Raw genomic sequence first — 23,472 nt, 5'->3', positions numbered from 1 at the left:
TAAAGTAGAGGTTGGATGACCACCTGTCATGGATGCTTCAGTTGAAATTATTGCATTGCAGAGGGTTGGACTAGATGGCCCTTGGGGTCTCTTCCAAATCAACAGTTCTTTGATTCTATGACAACCTTCATTGAGGAGAGGAAATGCAGCACATGCTGTTCAAAGGGGCAGACTGAGTAAAGTTAACTTTTATCCTTCTGCTGTGCCTCTTTGACACCAAAGTTGCAATCCTATGCAGCTACTTGTATTGCAGCTAGATGTGATGTTAGTCCTTTAGATGCAGTTTGTTGTTGTTGTTTAGTCGTTTAGTCGTGTCTGACTCTTCGTGACCCCATGGACCAGAGCACGCCAGGCACTCCTGTCTTCCACTGCCTCCCGCAGTTTGGTCAAACTCATGCTGGTAGCTTCGAGAACACTGTCCAGCCATCTCGTCCTCTGTCGTCCCCTTCTCCTTGTGCCCTCCATCTTTCTCAACATCTTTTCCAGGGAGTCTGGGTCTTTTCCAGGGAGTCTTCTCTTCTCATGAGGTGGCCAAAGTATTGGAGCCTCAGCTTCACGATCTGTCCTTCCAGTGAGCACTCAGGGCTGATTTCCTTAAGAATGGAGAGGTTTGATCTTCTTGCAGTCCATGGGACTCTCAAGAGTCTCCTCCAGCACCATAATTCAAAAGCATCAATTCTTCGGCGATCAGCCTTCTTTATGGTCCCGCTCTCACTTCCATACATTACTACTGGGAAAACCATAGCTTTAACTATATGGATCTTTGTTAATGTACATATATTTTTGGGAGTCGTATGAGCAACAATCTGAACCATCTCCATAGTGAGTGGTGAGGAGAGGCAGTTGTTCCTCTATTTTTCTCTCTGCCAGGTTCTTGAGGAAAACCCCCCTCTCCAAGGCTATCTGCATTTCAAATGAAGCCTCCATTGGCACCAATGGGAGCGTCCCTTGAAATGAAAATAATAACTTCAAAGGGGTGATTTTGCTGGGAACCCGACAAAGAGAGAAGTAGTTGAACTTTGCCTCTCCACCCACATTCTTGGGGATCCGGCCATATCAGCATCTTCTTCTTCATCACCATCCATTCTATGTACATGACCAAGTCAGCGTAATAATCGCTGGAGACATGCTGGGAATGTGGGCTTGGACGATCACATCTTTGAGAGTGTCTTGATGCAGGACATATGGAAGGCATTGAGGTGTTGTTCCTGGCAGGTGTAAGTTGCCTCTGTCTCACTTCCATAAAGCAGTATGCTCAGCACGCAAGCTGAGCATCCTATCTTGTTGAGCAGTGTGAAGAGTCTATTTCTGCTGACGAGTTCAAGGTCTATGAAGGGGCATTTCTGCTCTCGACATTCCTTCTGCAGCAGGCACAGAGAGAAAATCCTGTTGACACCTGAGCTATAAACAGTCCCCATAGAAACACAAGTTTGTAGTTTTCTGGACTGAACATTATCGTTGGCTGTTCAGCTAATGGCTGTTATCCAATGCATCTTTGCCCAAATTAGACTTATGTGCCAGTTACACCCATTCCTGAAAACTGCAGATTTGGCTGTGATGACACGTTCTAGTTACATCCTGTCTGGATGTAACCACACACAATTGTTTTATTAAATAAAAACAAATCCGATCAGGCTGCTCAGATGCTTCTGCGTGGACACTTTTCTAAGAACCTAAACCCTAGGGTCCACACAGCATTGCTGTTTCACAGTTACTGGTCCCTTCCCCATTTACATATCAAACAATGGTTTAGCATGAACAGCATCACCTGCACAACTGTCTCAAGGTCTCTTTCTCTTCTGTGCTCTCCCACACACCTGGTCAAGCACTAAAGTGTACAGTGGTGAGCATGGGAACCTCCTATGCTGTTCTGCTCATGAAATTGAAAAGGTACCATTTTTTATTGGACAAATGTGTATTGCAAGCATGGTCATTTTTGTGATGCTCCCATTTCAGTAAGACTTAAAAATTGCAGGCAAATGTCCTTTTAAGTTATGGCCTTGATTAATCATTAATCATTTCCACAAACAACTGTCACCTTTGATTCCTTGCTGCGTTATGTACGGTGATCTATTAATGCCAGGTTTTTCCGCTCTGGGAATTTTCTCCTGGCCTTAGAGAATCTATAAAATGTTGATGGTCAAAAAATGTTTAATTGGCACTTTTAAAAGTTATTTTGTAATACAAGAAATGAATGGTTAACTTGAGAGGCACAGCTATAGTGGTTTTAAGTTTCACTTTCTCTTGTGCAGATGATTTCTTTTCTTTACCAGTTTTTGTGGATATCTGCTTGTATAAGGTGGTTTTGTGCTTTGTATGCATACAGGGCTGGGCTTTCATCCATTGCAACCCCCTGATGGTTGGGAGACCCTCCAAAACAGTATGCGCAGAAGCCTGTAGCAGGGGCTAGGATTGGTAAAAATTGGATGCTCCACCTTGCAAAAGCGCAAGTACTTTCTGCTTCCAAAGCCACCACGGGATAAAACCTTAAATTACTCTTCCATTAAGAAGAGCCCTGCTGGTTCACACCAAATCCTCATCTACTCCAGCATCCTGTTTTCAGAGTGGCTAACCAGATGTTTATGGGTTCCTGATAAAGCAGGGCATGAAAGCAACAATACTCTCCCCATTCATGCTAATGGGCTGCATTTGTGATATGAGCAGCATAGTTACCACACTTTCATAGGACCCACAGGCACATAACTTTGCACAATATGACAGCCTTTGTTTTTTAGGTCTCAGTTGGTCATAGTTATTCCTTTTTAAACAAGAATGATTAGCGACTGCTGTATGTTTTTTGCCAGCCACATTTATAGCTAGTGAAATGTGCAAAAAGCTCCGGGGACTGATGTGAACAAAAATCTGTTTATATTGTTTTCCTTTCTTGAAGAAGTTTTGTGTGACATAAACATCATACCTCTGCCCTATTTGGCAGGTTGGGCCTGAGAGACAGGGACTGGTCTGTTGTCATCTGGGAACTTCCTTGCTAAGGATGGATTTAAAGCCAGCAGTTCTCCCTGGGCAAAGCCCCACTGCTCTATCCACTACAGCACTTTGGCTTAATGTGTGGCTTTAATTAATTCCTCTTTGGCAAACCAGCATACAGAGCTGGACTGATAATCAGCTAAGGTCTCACTAGGCATTCTGTTAATGCCTTAAGAGGGGTGTGTGGGTAGATGAGTGTGCTCCCTCTTCATCACCATTTAAGCCACCCAATTCATGGCGGGGGACCTACTGAAGTGGGGGGGGGGCTCCTGTACTCAACAGAGGCTCCCTGCACATGAGAACCACATCAGGGTTTTAAAATCAGAATCTGGGGGTGAGTGGAATAGCTATACTACTGTGCTTGTCCCTGTGGCTCCTCTCACATGATGACACGCTATTTGGCTGCCTGAAGAAGGCTTTGATTAAAAAACAACAGTAACAACCCTGGCCAAAGAGACCCCCCACCACCACCTCATAACCAGCACATGCAATGCTGTTTGGATATTTGCAGGACGCTCAATGAAATAATATCACTCAGTTCCTTTAGATAACAATGTCTGGTATTTATACAGAACTTTTTCTAGAAGTTACATATGTTTCATATATATTATCTGAATATTCCTCACAGCAACCTTGCTATAGTGGCCAGGATCATTAACCCATGTCCATAGTACAGATGGCAGAGGTAAAGGTAAAGGTAAGGTAAAGGACTCCTGGATGGTTAAGTCCAGTCAAAGGCGACTATGGGGTTGCAGCACTCGTCTCGCTTTCAGGCTAAGGGAGCCGGCGTTTGTCCAGACAGCTTTCCAGGTCATGTGGCTAGCATGACTAAACAGGCACAATAGAACACGACAGAAGTCACAGCACATGGAAATGCCATTTACCTTCCTGCTGCAGCGGTACCTATTTATCTACTTGTGCTGGTGTGCTTTCAAACTGCTAGGTTGGCAGGAGCTGGGACAGAGCAGCGGGAGCTCACCCCAGATTCGAACTGCCGACCTTCTGATCGGCAAGCCCAAGAAGCTCAGTGGTTTAGACCACAGCGCCACCCGTTTACCTTGATGGCAAAATGAAGTGTTAAGGCTGGGAAACTGGTCTTTGGCTAGGCACCAATGAATGAGTACATGCTGTGATTTCAACTGGGGACTTCCAGCTCATGCTTCAACTACTACAGTTCCATTCCTCTGAATGACTCAGTGGGAATAACTACATGTTACATAGGGATGGGAAAAACAGCAAAATTCCAGTTTATGATTATATCCATAACTAAATTTTTGTAATTAACCACACAAGCATTCACACACAGCAGGAATATATTTGCTTATGTGCCATCCACAATGAAATAAAGCCAGTATTTGAGAATCTAGTACATAACAACTTATTTGGTGCTAGCGGTGGCATTAGGAGAGCTTTAAAATTTAGATGGTAGCTGAGATTTCTGGTAAAATAATCAGATAAAACAATCCTATTAGAGATCTGATGAAACACTGTAGGGCCATATTATTTTGGCAAACCACTTGGAGATGGGTCTCCACCTTTTCAATCTAAGGTTGAGTCACCTACTCTGAATTGCCCAGCCCTGTAATCCCTCCCACTCATCTCACATCATGTTAAGAACCTGATTAATAAAGCAAATTCAGAAGTGCTTTGGAAACCTTGATAATGTCCACTAGGCCCAACTGTTGAAGAGGAAATAGGTTTTGTCCAAGAAGCAGGTGGCAGGGGGAACAACCTAGCTTCTCATCTCCTTAAACTGGAAAAAGAGAATTGGTTGATCCATTCCCAATGGGTGTTAAGGTTACTAGACTAAAACATCAAAATGAAAGGGGGGGGGGGAAAGCAAAAGTTTGCACTGACAGAACAATCAAATTACCAAGACACTGCATTCCATGATCCACATTTATATATACCTCAAAGTTAATGAGATTTTAAAGTTCTTTTAACTCTACCTTGGAAATCACGGAACTTTAATATTCCTATCTCTGGCTTAACTAGGCTGTCTGTGTGTCTGCATGACCGAATCACCAGTACTATTTAATTAAGCTGGTGTTCCTTGTCAAAATGGGATAGTTGGAGCATTTCTTTCAGAAAGCTGTCATTTTAGCTTGAAAAGAGTTCCATATAGAGGCCCATAGATCTGGAATATCAATGATAATACAGTACCTAAAGTTTTTTTTGTGTGTGGGGGGGGGGATTCTCTGTTTAGTGCCATCAGTTTCAAAGCTCAAAAAGTTGTGCAATTAACTGACAAATCATGATGCAGATTAAAACCTTGAGCATGACTATTTAGTTTCCTCACACTTGGAAAACACTTTCACTTTTAAAAACTCCTCCATTTTGTGTTTCAAGTTTATGAATTCATGGAATGAAAGGAAAACAGAAAAAGAGCACTCTATTTGACACAGTAAGCTATGTGAACAGATACTATGTGCAATTTCAACTGAAACTACTACTACTGATACTGATACTACTACTACTGCAGTACTGCTTTTTATCCAGAGTATCTCGTGATCTACTGGTCGATCGTGAGACCCCCATCTCCCCCCCAAAAAACTCAACAACTTTGGCTGATGGTCCCCCCAAAAAAGCTCAATGACTTTGGCTCATCCTCCCCCCTGCAAAAGCTCAACAGAAGTTTGGCCTCAGTAGATTTGAATTGTGAAGTAAATGTTGAGCATACTGGTGGGTTTAAGTTGGGGTGTTTAGGACTTCAGGGTGGAAGATCCTGTTTCTGTGATACACCGGTCTTCATTTGGTAGCACTTCAGTGGTATTTGAGTTCTGCTTGTAGTTCTGCTGAAGATGTCCATGCCACACAGAATTTCTGTTGGTAACTGTAGTAATAAATGGAGTATTCATTTCAGGATATTCCCTCCTACTCAATTTTTTTAGACTTCATTTACATTTTTTCTGTCCAGATGAAGAGTTGTACATTTTGGAGGGGTTTCTGCATGTGACTGTAGGATATGTTAATTAAAGGTAAAGGTAAAGGGACCCCTGACCATTAGGTCCAGTGGTGGCCGACTCTGGGGTTGCGGCGCTCATCTCGCTTTTATTGGCCGAGGGAGCTGGCGTACAGATTCTGGGTCATGTGGCCAGCATGACTAAGCCGCTTCTGGCGAACCAGAGCAGCGCACAGAAACGCCGTTTACCTTACCTTCTACTTGCACTTTGATGTGCTTTTGAACTGCTAGGTTGGCAGGAGCAGGGACCAAGCAACGGGAGCTCACCCCGTCGCGGGGATTCAAACCGCCGACCTTCTGATCAGCAAGCCCTAGGCTCTGTGGTTTAACCCACAGCGCCACCCGCGTCCCTTAATTATGTTAATATAAGTAACATAATTAATCACCTAATATGTTAATTAGGTGATCACTTTAGGCTCTCCTGGAGGAGGGACTATCTTGCCTCTTCATTCCCCTCAAATAAATTCTCAGCTGTAGGAGTCTGAGAGAGCAGTGCACAAGTAAAAGAAATCTTGGCTTGTGTAGACCTTCTGAAGGAATGTTAAACAATTCTTGTTCCTGGAAAGGCTACTAAAGGCCTTTCTATGACAGCAGCACATCAGAATGCACAAAGTGGAATCACTTCTTCAGAAACACATCCATGTTTAAAAATCCCCACAGTGGAGTAAGACGATTCCATCTTGCTCTTTCTCCGGTTTCCAGAAGACCACCTATGCTGCAACAACAGCCTATGATCAGCAATAATGTTGTGAAATCCCACAAATAATGATTCCTTACAATTTCACCCCCCATGCACCCACACTTTCCCTTGGTCTTTTAAGCCCAAATCCGGAACAGGGTGATATTTTCCCCTCTTCTAAATACTTGAACTCTCGTGCCATTTAGTCTTGCTGTAGTGCCATCCAGCCTTCACTGGATTCAGAGTTTCTGAGTGTCGGTGTTTAGCTTCTCTTGACAGGTTCAGGATACAACACAAGCTCTGCTGTTGCTTTCAGAAACCCCAAAGGGGAACAAGCACATAAGGATCTTTTTGTGTTTGTATTGGTTGCAGCTTGGGCAGAAATATCAGTACATATAAGGATTGGTTTCCCAAGGTCTCGCAGCTCCTGTTACTCGAGAAACTTATGGAACACCACAGTTTTAGCAGAAGACCTAGAGTGAAGGACAAATTCAGAGATTCTTGGATGCTTTTCATAAAGTACATAAAGTACTCCAGCATCAATCCTGCTTTTGGTGCATGGGGAGACATAGAGCTGTAGATTTGGCAATGTTTTAACGTCTTGCAGCGGAAGTGCGAAATCAGAGAGGAAATTGGGTAATGTGGTAAGAATACTAGTACTCCAGTGTTTCTTAAAACTGTCGGTTTATTATCGTTGTAATGGAAAACAAAACACTTCTTTTAAAAAATGTGGTGAACCAGCATAACAATGATTAAAAGTGCTAGAAGAGGGATCCCTCCCAGTGTTTAATGCGTCTGCCAGCCACTGATGGAAACAACAAACACACATGGGCCAACTCACAGAAGGATTCTCTAATACAGTGTTTCCCAACCACTGTTCCGCGGCACACTAGTGTGCCGCGAGATGTTGCCTGGTGTGCCGCGAGATGTTGCCTGGAGGGAGGCGGGCGAGTCGGGCGGCGAGAGGCGGGGCGACGGCGGCGAGGAGAGGCCGCCCAGCGCGGGGCTCTCGCCGTCTGCCTGCCTGGCTGCCTGCGAGCTCGGCGGGCAGCGCCTCCGTCCGCAGCGCCCGCCTCGCGGCTCTCATTCCCTGCCCCTGCCAAAGCTCACCCAGCCAAGCCGCGCTCTCCTTCCTGCCTCGCTTTGCTGCCTCCTCCCCCCCCACCCCCAAAGCTTGGAGGTTCTCCGGCAAGGGGGAGGGAAAAAAATTGAAACTTACACTTTTGTGCGTCCCTCCCGGCGTGATGCTGCGCGCTGACGTCACGGGGCTGTAATGGTGGTGTGCCTCGAGATTTTTTTCATCAAACAAGTGTGCCTTTGCCCAAAAAAGGTTGGGAAACACTGCTCTAATAATATAGTAAGGCTCAGATACTTCATAAGGAGAGAGAGGACCAGGACAATGCAAGGAATATTTGATGGTCCCAGGCACTCTATATTCCCCATATGGAAAAGGTGTCGCACACAGTATCCACTAGGTTGTCCCCTCCACAAATGTTCATGCAGTGGCAAAATTCTTGCTTCAAAATTTAAACTGAATGAACACAGTTTTATTTTAGTTGCTAAAATGAATAATTCGCAACTGTGAAGCAGGAAGACCTTGCTAACCTTTAGAATGCTGCCCAGAACTTTAGCAAACCAATGAAAATGTGCCTTCTTCAACAACATTGAATAATATATATATATATATATATATATATATATATATATATATATATGTGCAGTTTGTTTGTTTTTAACAAAAATTAGGAAAATACATGCCTATATTAAAGGGATAATGTATTAGTTTTCAGCATTTTAAAATTTGGTGTCCCTTTGGCAATTTATATTTTATCAATTAGGAACATTCATAACCCTCATTAGGTAGATCATGTACATCATGTTTCAGTTTATTAGCTTAATAAATTGAATATTTATATATAAGGTATAGCGTTTGGAAGCTTGTAATGGTGGAGGCTTTTTTTGTTACCTTCGCTAAAGGGGCAATCCTGTACCCTTTTAATTATGGCATGTCAGGGATGGGGAACCTGTGGCCCTCAAGACGTTCCTGGACTTCAATTCCCATCACCCATGACCTTCCCATCACCCATGGCCTTGATGGTTGGGATTGATGGGAGTTGTAGGCCAACAATATTGGGAGGCCACCAAGTTGGAGAAGCCTGGTTTATGCCATAATATATTTGGAAACAGGGTGATAACAGATAACCAAACTAAGGGTTGACAGTGAGAGCTGCGGTGGAGTTTCATCATCTGAATGGGATTGCTTGGGTTAATAGTGCTAATTTATTATTATTATTAACAATAAATGCAGGTAGGAATTGCAGACAAGTGGAAGTAGTCACGCCTTCTATGAAGACAGATTAATTCCCAGCTCCGACCATACCAATGCAAAATCTCATTGCCATCTATCTTGCGGAAATAAATTCCATAGTTCGACTACGAGAGGTACATTCTTTGTCCATAATTTCCCACTGTTCAGCTTCATAGGCACACTCCCAAATGTTAGAACTGATCTAGAGCACTGGTGGCCAAACTCAGCCCTCCAGCTGTTTTGGGACTACAATTCCCATCATCCCTGACCAATGGTCCTGTTAGCTAGGGATGATGGGAGTTGTAGTCCAAAACATCTGGAGGGCCAAGTTTGGCCACCACTGATATACAGGGAGAAGCAGCCACGCTTAATTTTCATACATCTCGGTCATATCTCTTGGTTTAGGAAAATGTTAACTGGAGCAACAGGGGCACGGGTATCACCGCCAACTCCATCGGACAGAGTTGCGTCGCCTAGCCGCCTGGTCACGAACAGGGCATATGTGAAGAGAGACCACCCTAGCTGCCGAGGTCTTCCCCCGTGGCCCTTCTCCTCAGCGGGACACGGCGCCGAAGAACACGAAGCGGCGGCAAGCCGCCTCTCTCTGAGCGCCGGGTCAATTCTCCAAACCGTTCCCTTTCCATGCTCCCGCTGCAGCAGCCGCCGCCAGGTGCCCAATGGCGCGCCACGGCGGGCGAGGCTCCTTCGGGTTGCTTGGAGGCAACTCCTGAGCCCACCCCTCCTGCCATGCAGTCAGGCGGCGAGTCACGAGAGAGCCGGGAGGGCTGTTGACAGAGGCCGGCGACCTACTTACTGGAAGTGCCGCTTGCAGAGACGCAGCCGCGCCCCGCCCCGCCTCCTCCCCCCGCCTCGACGCCGGGGCGTGGAGGCGCTATAAGAGCCGTCGCAACCGCCTCCGCCTGCCGAGCCCTTTCCCGTCCCCGTCAGCGCACCGGCTGAGCCCAAGCAGCCGCCTGCCTCTTCCTCGCCATCCGCGCGACACCAGCCGTCATGATTGTGGACAGCAGCCGCGACGAGCTGCCGGACGGCGGCGGCGTCGACGGTTCCATCAGCAGCCCTTTTAACCTGGCCTTTTTTTACGGAGCTTCTCCCCACTCCAGCGAGGGGAGCTGCTCGCCCACGCACTCCTCGCCGGGGTCCCCGGGGTCCGACTCGGGCCATAGTAGCGGAGGCGGCGGCGGTGACTTCGGCGCGAGGCGCTATTCCCGGCGCGGCGCCCGCTCAGCCGGGGAAGGTATACAGATTTCATGCATCCGTCGCGCGCGCAGCCTCAAAAACAAAACCTCGGGGCGGAGGGATTTCTACGCCGCTTCTTCTACGAAGCGGTCTGAGGCGAGGGGTCCGTTCAGAGGGTGGTGTCGCCGGCCCGTCGCGTTTAGTGTTCCGCCGCTTTTCCTTTCTTTTTTTAATGTGGTATATAAAGTCTCCTTTGCGCCTTGGCAAGCCGCTCTGGGCGGTGAGAGCGCGCTCACGCTCCGCGGCACTTCGGCTGTTTGGATAGGTTTTGGGCAAGGAGAGGATAAGGGGGCTGCTGCTGTCAGTGAAAGACGACCGGGGGGGGGGGGTCCCGGCGGCACTTAAAATCCCAGAAGGGTCGCTCAGGTACCACCCACGGGACTCTGGCAACAGCATGCTCTTTTAAAGCTTGACAAATATTTCTTGGAAAGGGTGAATCCGGATTAAATGACGGACGAGAGAGAGTTTGTGTGTATGCGTATGCATATGCATATGCATGCATATCGCACCAGGTCCCAATAAAACAAAGACTGTTACAAAAAATACAATTCCACCCTCAAAACTGTATAGATGTTGATGCCAATTGCGTTGCGTGGCCGCTTTGGAAAACTTGGAACAGTTGAGTTTCCAGCATTGCAGGGGGTTGGACTCGATGACCCTCGGGTTCCAGGGTCATTCCAACTATACAGTTCTATGATTGTATGAGCTCGTATCCTGCAGTGCACGCCTGTCTGGAAACCCAGGATCATAGTCTCCTTCAGGGGGCTTTCTTCTGAGTTCTTTTCCCTGCCACCGTGTAGCTTTACTCTCAGCGTTGTTGAAAAGGATGGCTTCTTTGGTTAGGCACTAATTCGCCCTTCCGAACATATGCCATAGCTGTCAACTTTCAGATTTGAAAATAAGGGATCAGCAGCCTCACCTGTCCCGGGGACAGTCTACGGGATATCTAACTATCCGGGATAGCAGCGAGAAACGGCACTGGAATAAGGGAATTTCCAATAAAAAAAAAGGGAAGCTTGACAGCTATGAACATATGCAGCCGCACAGCTCAAAGTGCCTCATTCCGATTTGCAAGTTAGTGCAGAGTTGTTTGTTATTGGTAGGCAAGGGGAGCGCTTTGCACGCGAGTGTGCACACAGACACACACACATCAGTGGCTGAAAAGGTGAAATACACACAAGTATTTCAGTATGCCCAAGTATAACGTGGGAAGTGAACGTTACTGTAAACCAGCCTAGGCTCCACCAAGTGCATTGAATGTGTTCTCGGCTCCATAATGAAAAAGGTCTGTGGATTTTTAGTACAGTATGGTAAACATATGTCTAAAGTCACCTTGAGTTTCCTATCTCAAGTTGCAATACACTTTGCACCTGCACATCCCCCAGTGCTGCTCTGTTGGTGAAAGGGTTTTATGAAGGTTGTGGAAGTTGCTCTCGGTGCTTATTGTGAGATCAGTCCCCCTCATTCTTGAGTGAATGGGCATCAAAATGCAACTCCCCCCCCCCATTGGTCTAGATTCACCCTTTGCATGGAATATCCCAATAAATGAAAGAAACTTGTTGCCGTCAACTTGTTTGCAATATCTGAACGATGCAGCTGTAAAAGCCGCCTCAAGAAGCACTCTTTCCCTCTTTCCCCAAGTGCACAACACGGCAGGCTGCTGAAGTGCCAGCAGTTTGTATCCATTTCGTGAAGAAACTGAAAAATTGTAGTTAAGGTGTCTTATATCAGTTAGTTTGGAATTCACCAGCATTTTCAGGTATGAAATGTCCTTAAGCTTTTAGGTTAAATTAAGCAGCGTCTAAGCAGGATACTACAGTCATGCCAATTAATGTGGGTCTGAGGGGAGTTTATCCTACTGACCCTTTCCAGTGAGTTAGAATCTTCTGTCAATTATTTCTCGTGTGTGTTTGTGTTCAGGAAGTGCAAATTTGCAAAATTCTGGCTTGTATTGACTTTTTGTTATAGTTGTTTAAATCTTAATAATATTTGCCGTATTACTGAGGGAGAAATCAAATAATTTGTTAAGCACATTAGTGTGCTTTGCAAATAAACACAACATGTTTTGTGGAGTGAACAAGGACAAAGCTATCTATACCAAATATAAATAGGCAGAGAGGCACAATTTATTTAACAATGTAATATTTTTTATTTCCAAATAGTGCTTCTTATAGCTGAAATGGCTTTTGTTTCTTATGCACCTGTTGCAGTTGAAATGGTACACAGTTAAGAACCTCAGTTGTCTTTTTATATAATTTCATGGTGTTTTTAGTGCTGAAGTTGCTTCCACAAATTTTCTTTCATTCAGGAATTATCTTAAAAGGTAGCATAACAATATCGGTTGTGTGTATCTTCATAATATTAAAATAGTGTGATGATTTTATTTCTCTGGCCAGTTTGATCTTTTTCCATAAGAAAACTATTGTTGTACTATATTTTTTTATTTTACATTGGTTTGTATTTTCTACAAGTAATAATCTGAAGTAGTTTATTAATTGAAATATTTTGTTTTGTTTTTGGTTGCTTTCACAATATTTTCTCAAGTAGACACCAGTTCTGTCTTGAAGGATACAATATAAGGCAATTTAATGAAGGACAATTAATTGCTTTGACTAGGCATACCTGTAAAGAGGAAATCATTTGCCCATAAATTGGGGTGGTGTTTTTTTTCCCTAGACAGAAATTCCAGTTCTCCAGCAATGGTTTTTAAGATTATTTAAATGTAGTGTAAACCGCAGTGCTTCTATATATAAAGTTGGAAGGGTTTGTACTTTTTAAAATGAAGTCACAACTTCTCTCTTGGATAGTATTACAGTACATTGTTGTTTCCGCTTTTCACTTCTGTTTTTTCACCTTCAGAGTAGACTATGTTAAAAGGAATGATGACATAAGAGAATGACTGTAATATTTGCAGTTCATCTCTTTGGTTGCACATTTTCTTGGACAAGTGGATTCATTATGGAGGTGACAGGCACAAGTAATTCTGAAAATTCATTCACGTAAAGCCATGTTAATGCTAACATATCCTTTATATGGGACTGGTGTCTCCCCGCTTCTAACCTTCCTTTCAAATTGGGGGGGGGGAGAGAAGTTTCTTTTGTGTTTGTGACAACAAAGTTGACAAAATATCTTTTGTACATACTTTTAAGGTTTTGTGTAATTAATTTAGGATTAGCTATGCTTCTTGGCTAAAATTATGTACAAATCCACTCTCTCTATCCAAATCCAACTCAATATTCGGTTTAATTGTTATCAGTGTTTTTATTTTATTTCTCATTGTTTGTGTCTCAACAGTTGAGCAACGTATGGGGGGAGGAAAGCAACAAAGAGGACCTTTTCAAGGTGTTCGTGTGAAAAACTCGGTGAAAGAGCTGTTGCTGCACCTCAGAAACAGCAAGCAGATGTCCTCAGACCATGGTGCAGATGAATTAAAGGTGCGGAACATTACTTTTCTTTTAAAATAATTTTATTCATTATCATAAATGGCACATTCTCTCATCTTTTAAAATGTCAGTAGCGTACAACTGTATACAGGGCATAATTAGCATATGGAATTCATTCCTGTTAGATAGGGCAATTAATGGCAGCTAGCTTGCCTACCTTTGAAAAAAAGAAATTTGTTGCGCCTCAATTTGTCGGTGAATATAAGATTTGATAGCTAAAAATGGAATGTTCATAAATTCAAAGAAGTATGGCAGATGCTGGAATCATAAAACGTAACACTTTCTGCAGATGTATAGTCTGTTGGTGAGCAAACGTTCTGCTTGGTAGAGCTTTGGTCTGATCTAAAATGGCAATTCTTATTTTTATAATCAGCGATTCTGTGTTTTGTTTTCCCTGAGAACTTTACCCCTCCCCCTTCTACATAGTTAAACTTTAAATTTTATATCATTTGTTTTAGTCCTTTAAAATTGTAAATCAGCCTTGGCAGAAAGTCAGCATATAAATGCTGCTTGTTGTTGTTGTTGTTATTGTTATGGCTTGTGCTGTTTTAGCTACATAAGGGCCAGCAGTTGCACAGTAAATTCATTATTGATATATAGGAAAAAAGCTTTAGAAAACAGCTATATAAAAATTTCATTATTTAGGGTCCTCTTGATACAGCAGTTCTGTGTACCAGTTTAAGCATGTGTCTGCAGGTGCTACAGATTTTTAAATTAGCAAGTTCTACAAACTTATTCATACATTCCTTGAATTGTCTTGCAAATATATAACTGTATGATTAAGCTATAATGACAAAACAACATCATCTGGAAATATTTAAGATTCTGAAAATGCATATACTTTTGTGATATTACTGCCTCGTTCACAGAGGTAATGCTTTCCAAACAAAGTAAGAATCAGAGATCAGTTTGAATAACAATATTTTCAGAAATTACCTGCACACATGCAAATTTTTCAGTCAGCTACTCTTCACATTTATGAGTAATATGTTGAAATGCTTGGAAGATTAACTGTAAAAGCTATTTTCCCACCACATTTTGTTTTGTTAAAATTATCCTGTACCATACTGGAGTAGTAGATAACATAGCAGGCTGAAACTCCTAGTGAGTTTGCTTGGCTTTGTTTGGATGAATCAGAATACATTGTAAAAGCTGTAACTAATAATGGAGTTTTAGGACAGTGCAGTCCTATGCATATCTACTCAGCTCATTGAGTTCCATGGGTCTTACTTCCAGGTAAACTTGTAAAGGATTGCAGTCTGCATCTGATGGGCTTCTTCTCAAAACATTCCTGAAAATATCTAGAGTGTACTGATTTTTCAGAACATTTTAATGTGATTTTAGAACTTAATTAATATAACATTAGAAAAAGTTAGCATGGTTCCTCTTGTCATTAGAGCCGCCTTAAGACTTGGAGAGAATGTTTTCACTATATTATAAATAATTCCATTTTTTAATTTTAAAAAACAGGTACAAGGAGGATTACCAAATTATGACCCATACACAGGTACAGCGTTTTACTTATATCCTTTAAGTACTTTAGATGTGTTAGTATTTAGAAAAGCATACTTGAAAAGCAGGGTACAAACTGAAACTTAGCATTTTTTCTTCTTTTTTTCATTAGAGTTGAAGAACATATTAACTAATGGTCGAAAAAGAAAAGCTCAGGACTCATTTTCAGATGTATCCTGTTATAAAAGAACAGCCCCTTTCCAACCTCACCTCCTGGTATGTATTTTTCTAGTCATTGCTCACATTGAAACACATTTCTCACCTGCGCAGGATCATTCAAAATTTGCATGCTCTTATTTTACAGACACCTCCACAGACACCAACATCAATGGATAGCAACATGGAGGACACCCATATGAATGATCCCAAACAAGACAGCAGTTGTGATATGCTGCAGAACATTATGAATATTAAGAATGAATCCTGCCCAGTTTCTTTGAACACAGTGCAAGTGAGCTGGCTTCACACCATGACTAATCCTAACTCTCCAGGGGAACAGTATCAAGAGATGGTTGGAGCACAAGCTTTGTCACCTCCTCAAAGGTACCAAGCATTTCAAGCAAGCAGCCCCTCACAGATGATGGAGCTACCCCAGAATTATCAGTTTTCTTCCACACAGACCCAGAACTTGTCTCAGCATTACAATCCCCTTATGGATTGCAGGCCGCACTCCACTAGCAGCCAGTCCTCTGACTATCAGCATGTTTTTGAAAGCCAAGAACTGCAGTACTGCCCTACTCAAAGCTTTGCTTCTCTCTTAAGTGATTCAGAAGGGTCGGACATCTCTGCCCCCCTCCCTCAACCACTTCCTCAGCAAGCTGATGTCAGCAGCCACCCTCAGAATTTCAGTCAGCTACCCAGTAATTTCTGTGGTGCTCTTGAAGAACATGGCGTACCATTGGCTACTTCAAATATGTCTGTGCAACATCAGGGTATCGCCAGGAACACAGCGCAGCTGGGCAAATCTTTCTTCCAGTGGCAAGTGGAACAGGAAGAAAGCAAACTGGCCAACATCTCTCAAGATCAAATTCTTGCCAAAGATGCTGATGGTGACACGTGAGTTTTGTTCATGTTGTTAACCAGTACTAAAATGGAGATAATATGCTTGCAATAAGACACCTCTCTCGTTAATTGTCAATTATTGTATTGTGCATTAGAAATAATATGTCACACAGACGTCTATGGCTGCCCTTCAAAATGGGATTAAATTGAGGTGTGCATTCAACAGTGTAATGATTTATGGTATCCCTTGCAGTCTGCAAGTTCCATAAGTTGTTTGGGGTTTAGGATATTTTTAAGGGAAGGGGTTTTCATAACACCTTAAACACATGTGCTTTTTCAATATTAAAAAGGAAACAAACACAGTATTTATTCCCCACAGGTTTCTCCACATTGCAGTTGCCCAGGGGCGCCGAGCAGTTTCCTATGTGTTGGCAAGAAAGATGGTAGCCCTACACATGCTGGATATTAAAGAACACAATGGCCAGGTGAGGCTCTCAGCGTAACTGGCTTCCACTGCACGACTCCAAGACTTAATGCAAAACACCTTTGAACGCCTGTTAATATTAACGTCAAAGGTTAATGGCGGCTAATTTATAACGGTGGCCTTAGAAGTACATTGGGCAAGCTGCACTCTGAAATGGTTGTAGCTTATTGGGAATATTTCATTCTACTTCGGTGATTGCTATTTTCTGGTAGGATTTTGGTGAACATCTTGTTTTTCATTCTTATAGAGTGCCCTGCAGGTGGCTGTGGCTGCAAACCAGCACCTCATTGTACAGGACTTGGTTAGCCTTGGGGCGCAAGTGAATACAACAGATTGCTGGGGTAGGACGCCTTTGCATGTGTGCGCTGAAAAGGGGCATGCACAAGTCCTTCAGGTAAGCGGCCAGAGCTGAATCTTCCAACTATCTCCCTTTCTCCTGACATGTAGCATGTACAGTAAAGATCCAAAAAAAATATGCCTTTCCTTTGGTGCCTCTAGTACTTGGGGGTTATACTAATACTAATGCTTTGGAATCTTGTAAATGACTGCTAAGGAGCTAGTATTCCATTACATGTTATACCTGTGGAACATGCCACTCCCCAACTCACACGGCAGCTAAGTTCTCACCACATCCTGTTCTCCCCACAATAGGAGGAGTGTAGCTGAACGCAGAAGGGTAGTTTTTACCCCTAGAAGTGACTGTGTGTGGTAATACTATGTGGATCTTGTAGCACAGTTCTGTCCACACCCCAAAAGTAAGGAAATTGAGCAAAGAAAGAGCATTCAAGAAATTTAATTGGAGGTAGCTGTTTCTGCAGAATGCTAAGAAAGATTTAGGCTTCACTATAACTAATACCGTTTACAAAAAGACTGAATATTTTTTAAAAATCTGTGAGCCTTAGTTCTAATATTCTGCATGACTGTGGAATGCCATCTCAGTAGATTTAGTGAGTGAATAATATTGGTTAAAATAATCTAAATAATTTAGAATAATATGTGGAGGTTTCAGTTACCATTGTGTGTAGTTGTACAGGATTAACGTATGCTCTCATTTCGCACCTACAGGCAATTGAGAAAGGAGCCATTGTGAGCAACCAATACGTAGACTGGGAGGCAACAAATTATGATGGTGAGTAGCCAAGAGTCCCTTTTCTGTGTTGTGTTAGGCAAAGAACCTAATAAAAACATGCTGAATTTGTTGTTGTTGCTGCTGCTTCGGCCCTTGGATTTCATATGGAATATGTTACAGGAATATTTTATTATTGACATCCACTTCAAAATAGAAAAATGCAAAGCAACATTTGGAGCAGGAGAAGGCAATCAGGGCCTCTACTAAATACTTTTAAGCTGGTGAAATACTCATTCATATTTCATCCTACACTTGATGCTCTCCAGTTCATCGATATACAAATCAGAGCGTGCTCCACTGCGTTGAGAATGCAAGGCAGCTGGACATGATGGTAGCAGGATGACTGCCCCATGTAACTTAAGTCAAAAATTTGGTGTGCCACTGCCAGGAGAGGAATAAAAAATCATAACAACCCATTGAAACCTGTGGATATCTTTTATTCTTTTCTTATTTGGGACAGCGGTATCTGCTAAACCTGAACTATATTTTTGTTAAGGGTATCTACACATGGAAAGGCTTTTCAAAAATATGTATACTTAATTTTACATCTTCCAGTTGCCAAGCAACTTTACCTTAGTTCTTTCTCTAAAGTGATGTAGGAAACAGGTTAAAAATCCTTTAAGGGTTTGCATTGCAAACAAACAGCCAGCAGTTGAAACCTGGCTTACTGGTATTTGGGTTGACTAAAGTTTCTGAGTCAGTCATTGGAGAAGGCAGTCATTCAAAACAGTGTTGTTGTTGTTTTTAAAAATTGCTCACTTGTTGTGTTTCATTATTAGGTTTGACAGCATTGCACTGTGCAGTGGTGGCCCATAATGCGGTGGTACATGACATAGAGAGCCAGCAGTCCCCTCACACTCCTGAGGTCCAGGAATTAAGGTTGAAAGGCAAGAGATTGGCAGACACCATCAAATTTCTCATTGAGATGCGGGCCTCTGTTGAAGCCAGAGTAAGTACGGCAAGAAAATCATGATAACAAGCCCAGATTTGTGTCTGTGAGTTGAGTCACATACTCTTTTTTTAGCGTCTGTTTCAGTGTCACATTTAACAGTTGATCTGCACCAGCTTCAGACAGTCTTCCTCAGCCTTCAGATGTTTTGGACTATTATCAGCCCTTGCCAGTAGACATGTCTGTAGGATAAGGGGTATACATTCCACTAAATTTAATGGAACTAACATTGAACTGAATTCTAAGCATACTTGGAAGTAAACCACATTGAAATCACTGGGGCTTATTTCTGAGTAAACATGCTTGAATTGTTTTGCGTCTCATTAATTTAATTGGGATTTCATCATGGGTGACTCTTGCTGGGTTGTGGAAACACTGATCAGTCCAGCAGTAGACTGAAAGCTAGGTTCTCTTGGGAGTCGAAGCTTGGAATTACTTGGTCTTAATTATTCTAGAGTCATTGTGTCCCAATAGATACCACTGTTAGACTCGGACAAGAGGAGATAAAGGTTCCAAACTTCAAAGCCCACTCCAGCCTTGAATCGTTAGCTGCCCCTGTTATCCCCTAGATTCATCTCCTGTCTGTAAAATGGAAATATTAGTGGCAACCTCCGAAGTTGTAGGGACAAATAAAAGAAACTATGTAGGGCAGTTTATGTTTTCATGCAATTTGTTATTATTTTTAGCATTTTGTAAGTGGTTCAGTGCTTATTGTGCAAAATTAACTGGGCTTCTCCCCATTCCCTTGGACAGGATCGTAAAAGTGGCCGTTCTGCCCTTCACTTAGCAGCGGAAGAAGCAAATGTGGAACTCCTTCGTTTGTTTTTAGAGCTGCCTACTTGCCTTTCCTTTATCAATGCCAAGGTACGTTACTGTTGAGCCAGCAGTAGAGATTAGCATAAAGCACTATGTCTAATTCAGCATGTAGCTGCTTGAAGGAACAAAGCATCCTGCATATACATTTTTTAAAAGAATAATGGTGTTTCTTTCATACCTCATCCAGGCGTATAATGGTAATACCGCACTCCATGTAGCTGCCAGCTTGCAGCATCGGGTGAGTCAGCTGGATGCAGTTCGCTTGTTGATGCGGAAGGGAGCTGATCCCAGTGCCAGGAACTTGGAAAATGAGCAGCCGGTTCACCTAGTACCTGATGGCCCTGTAGGAGTTGAGGTAAGAGATCCAACTAGCTGGAGCTCTTTTGAAGTGTAGTGGGTGGTAATCAGGATGGACACCTCTGTCAGTTTGGGCATCTTTCAGTTTCTCTCCCCCCCCCCCCCAGTCTTAAGTTCAGTCTTCACATTTCCATATCTGTTTGCCTTACGAAAATAAAAATCTGCATCAAAACTCATCACCATTTTAGTGCAAATTTCTCCTAATATGAACATTTGTGCAATGAATTTTTCCATTTTTCCTGGTAATATGTATATATATATATTTCACCAATGCATGAATTTTATGAATTTCAAAGGATAACTGTGTTTCAATTTGCACACTGCAAATTAGGTGGGTTCACATTAAAATCCAAACTGAGCTGAATTCCTCCCTTATTCCTAGATAGTAAGTTCATACTTTATTTTTAAGAAGAGACTCTTGCTTTGAGAGTGTAATGTTCGGTTCTTTCCAATTATTGAGTTCTGTTGCTTATTTCCCTAAATGCCAAATATGCAACTTTTGAAAGTGAACATTTTTTTCTTTCACGTTACAGAGCATGGGTCATTTTAGCAGACTGCAAAAAAGATGTCGAGCAACTAAAAATAAAAATATGTGTGGCATCAGCATAATTATGCACATAGAATCATATAGTCGGAAGGGAGTATGAGGGTCATCTAGTCCAACCCCCTGTAGTACAGGAATCTTTTGTCCAGTGTGGGGCTCAAACCCGTGACCTTTAGATTAAGAGTCTCATGCTCTACTGACTGAGCTATTCCAGTCTGTAAAGCTACGGATGTAAACATCAGTCTTTTGAGCTTGGGTTGATTATTTACCTTAATAATCCTTTACCTGAATAATCCTTGATGCCCTGTACGTTTTTTAGAAACTGCGTCATGGGCAGGTCAGTAAACAGCTAAACTATCGCAATCCTGTTGACTTGACTGACTGTACAGCTGTGGTGATGAAATCTGGCTTTTATACTATCAGAATTTATCTGGAAACCTAGTTGGATAGATAGCTTTGTTCATTTCAGTTGATGTGTAACTGTCAGCCTAGTACAGTCATACCTTGGGGTGAATACACTTCAGCTTAAATATTTTCGGGTTGCGCTCTGCGGCAACCCGGAAGTAACAGAGTGTGTTACTTCCGGGTTTCGTTGCTCGTGCATGCGCAGACGCTCAAAATGACATCACGCACATGCATGAAAGTGGCAAAACGCAACCCGCGCAGACACGCAGTCGTGTCTTACGTTCGCTTCAGGATGTGAACGGGGCTCTGGAACGGATCCCGTTCGCATCCAGAGGTACCACTGTACTAGGCAGGTTTCCTTGGAAGTTAAGTCTCCTCACATTCAATGAGAGTTAGGTGTTAGTAGATGTATTTGGAACTGTAATGTATTTTTTCATAACGTCAGAATTGGTGAACGTTGATAACCCATTGTTTCTCTTTTGTTCTCCAGATAAGACGGGTCTTGAAAGGAAAAACGACTCAGCAGAGATCACCAGTCTATTAAGCTCCATGAGTGAACGATGACCTACGCTCGCTGTCAGTTAGGCAGCCAATGTTACTGTAAATAGACCATTTGTCCAGTGGAGGCAAATGTTAGTTGTTTCTATGAAACAAAAATATCTTGTTTACTATTATATAGTGGGTTAATGGCAACACTTCTGAACCAGATGGGAATGTTTCATACCCAGGTAGTTTGGATCAGTCTGAGCTGGTCCATTTAACTGACTTTACAACAGTAGTGTAACAAATATCAGGCAAGAATAATTGTTACTTTTCAAAAAGAAACTTAAACACTCTAGAGCTGTTGTTCATTACATGAAACATAAGCTTTTTAAGAATACTAACATAACATTTTGCAAGTAAACATTTATATCATACGTGTTTTATTTTATGCAGTACTATGTATAGGATGCTTTGTGATTTTCGAATTGCAATAGTTTGTTGCAGTTTGATACAGGACAAAACAATTTTTTAACTTTTAAATTTGAGAATTCTGTGTAGAATTCAGTAAAGTTTTTATAAGCATTTAATGGCTTTTATAGGTATGTTTTTGTTGAGGGAGTTGATACCTGTGTTAGTCACCTTGCAGACTAATTTATGAAGGGAACATTTATCATCTCCAGTTTTCCAGCAACAGTTTATGAAAACTAAAAAAAGAAAAGAAAACATTTTGGACTATCCCCCCCCCCATTTTTAAATTATTCTCTTTACATTTAATTGGAGTAACATTTGATTTGCACACCATTATATATTTTCCCACTTCTTATTTCAGAATTTCTAACTTAATAAGAAGCATTTATAGAGAGGTTAAAGTTGGTTCTTCGTCTGTGCGTTTCAGATAAGGGATTAAGCATGTTCTTGAGTATATTAGTAACTGGATTTCCAAATGACACCAAATTAGTTTGAATAAAGAGCTCCAAACAGGCAAGAAAATGACAAATGAGATTCAGTGTAATTGTCAAGTGATTTACACTTGGGCAGAAAGATCCCATTTCACATATACCCTGATGGGATCTAAATTTGCTGACCTCAGAGTAAATTGTAAAGGAAATCTTGGCATTGTGATGGATAGCTCAGTAAAAATGTCCCATCAGCCTTTGCAGACACCATGTCCAGTGGTCAGGGATGATGGGAGGTGGAAACCTCATCTTCAGAATGTCAGTTGCCTGGAAAGAAACAGGGTGTGGGTATCATTGCTTCATGCCCTGCATATGACATTCACAGAGGCATATGTCTGACGATGGTTAGAAATAGGGTGCTGGACTACATGAACCCTTGGGAAGATCCATCAGGGTTTGTCTTATGTTCATATGCTGAATTTGTCTCTCTGCTTTTGAATTGAGAAAAGTATTTCTCAGGGCTTTGCAGAAATTTAATTCTATTGTATTGTTTTTACCTCATAGGTATCGTAGGCAGTCAAGTATTAATGTTTTAAGAATGGTAGTAACTATTTTTGTTGTTGTTGACAATTTTCAAATTAGTATTTCAGATAATGTAGATAAAACATATTAAATACATTTATATAGTTATTTGCTTATACAATTATGCAGCATGCTTTTAAGTCTACTCCCTCTGTACATTTACTGTTTCCTGAGTGACTATTCTGCATTGCATATCTTTTCCATAGTTATTCTGATCATATTGTTTGACCAAGTATGTCTTGTAGACAAATAATTGGAGCAATGTTATCTCCAAAGCAGAGCTTATTCTTGTAATATCTGATATACATTTTGGAATAAAGTTGTTTAATCAATAGCATTGGCGTCTCATGATTTGGCTGACTGTTTTGCTGATATCCAGGCCTTCTTAAGGGTACAAATTCAATAATCTGGGCTTTTTGACATAACATTGGACAAATAACTTTTCCTTTTCCAAGTGATAACAAAGGTTGTCTATAATCTGGTAGATGAACAGAGCATTTAGGAATTGGTACAGAACAGCACCTTGAGAATCTCAGTGTTCCCCCACCTTCCCCTTCTTAAATTCCAAAATTGTAGTCCTTGAGGATGTATCTTGAAAATATGTAGTCAATGCTTCACAAAATCTTAAAAACCTACGGTTGCCAAGCATGATTCCTGCTGGCTAGTCGGCAGAGTTATT

At 42.1% G+C, this 23,472-nt stretch overlaps 1 protein-coding gene across 2 annotated transcripts in view; it reads left to right on the top strand.

The window, feature by feature from the left end:
• Nucleotides 1–23,130, top strand: part of NFKBIZ (NFKB inhibitor zeta) — a 36,163-nt gene extending 13,033 nt beyond the window's left edge. The window contains exons 1-12 of one of the 2 annotated variants that reach the window (XM_081198085.1): nt 9,856–10,189; nt 13,486–13,625; nt 15,105–15,141; nt 15,259–15,362; nt 15,451–16,202; nt 16,528–16,633; nt 16,880–17,026; nt 17,698–17,761; nt 18,541–18,710; nt 19,464–19,574; nt 19,714–19,881; nt 21,323–23,130. In XM_081198085.1, the coding sequence (XP_081054211.1) occupies nt 9,946–10,189; nt 13,486–13,625; nt 15,105–15,141; nt 15,259–15,362; nt 15,451–16,202; nt 16,528–16,633; nt 16,880–17,026; nt 17,698–17,761; nt 18,541–18,710; nt 19,464–19,574; nt 19,714–19,881; nt 21,323–21,376 (2,097 nt within the window). In that variant the 5' untranslated portion in view covers nt 9,856–9,945 and the 3' untranslated portion in view covers nt 21,377–23,130. Of the gene's footprint in view, nt 1–9,855; nt 10,190–13,485; nt 13,626–15,104; nt 15,142–15,258; nt 15,363–15,450; nt 16,203–16,527; nt 16,634–16,879; nt 17,027–17,697; nt 17,762–18,540; nt 18,711–19,463; nt 19,575–19,713; nt 19,882–21,322 lie in introns of those variants that run through there. The other variant, XM_081198086.1, reaches the window with a different exon arrangement.
• Nucleotides 23,131–23,472: the final 342 nt, after the last annotated feature.

This window comes from Podarcis bocagei, assembly GCF_964188305.1.
Source record: "Podarcis bocagei genome assembly, chromosome: 6".
NCBI classification, from domain to species: domain Eukaryota; kingdom Metazoa; phylum Chordata; class Lepidosauria; order Squamata; family Lacertidae; genus Podarcis; species Podarcis bocagei.
Note: the sequence above shows the minus strand (reverse complement) of the source record. Positions and strands in the feature narration are given on the sequence as shown.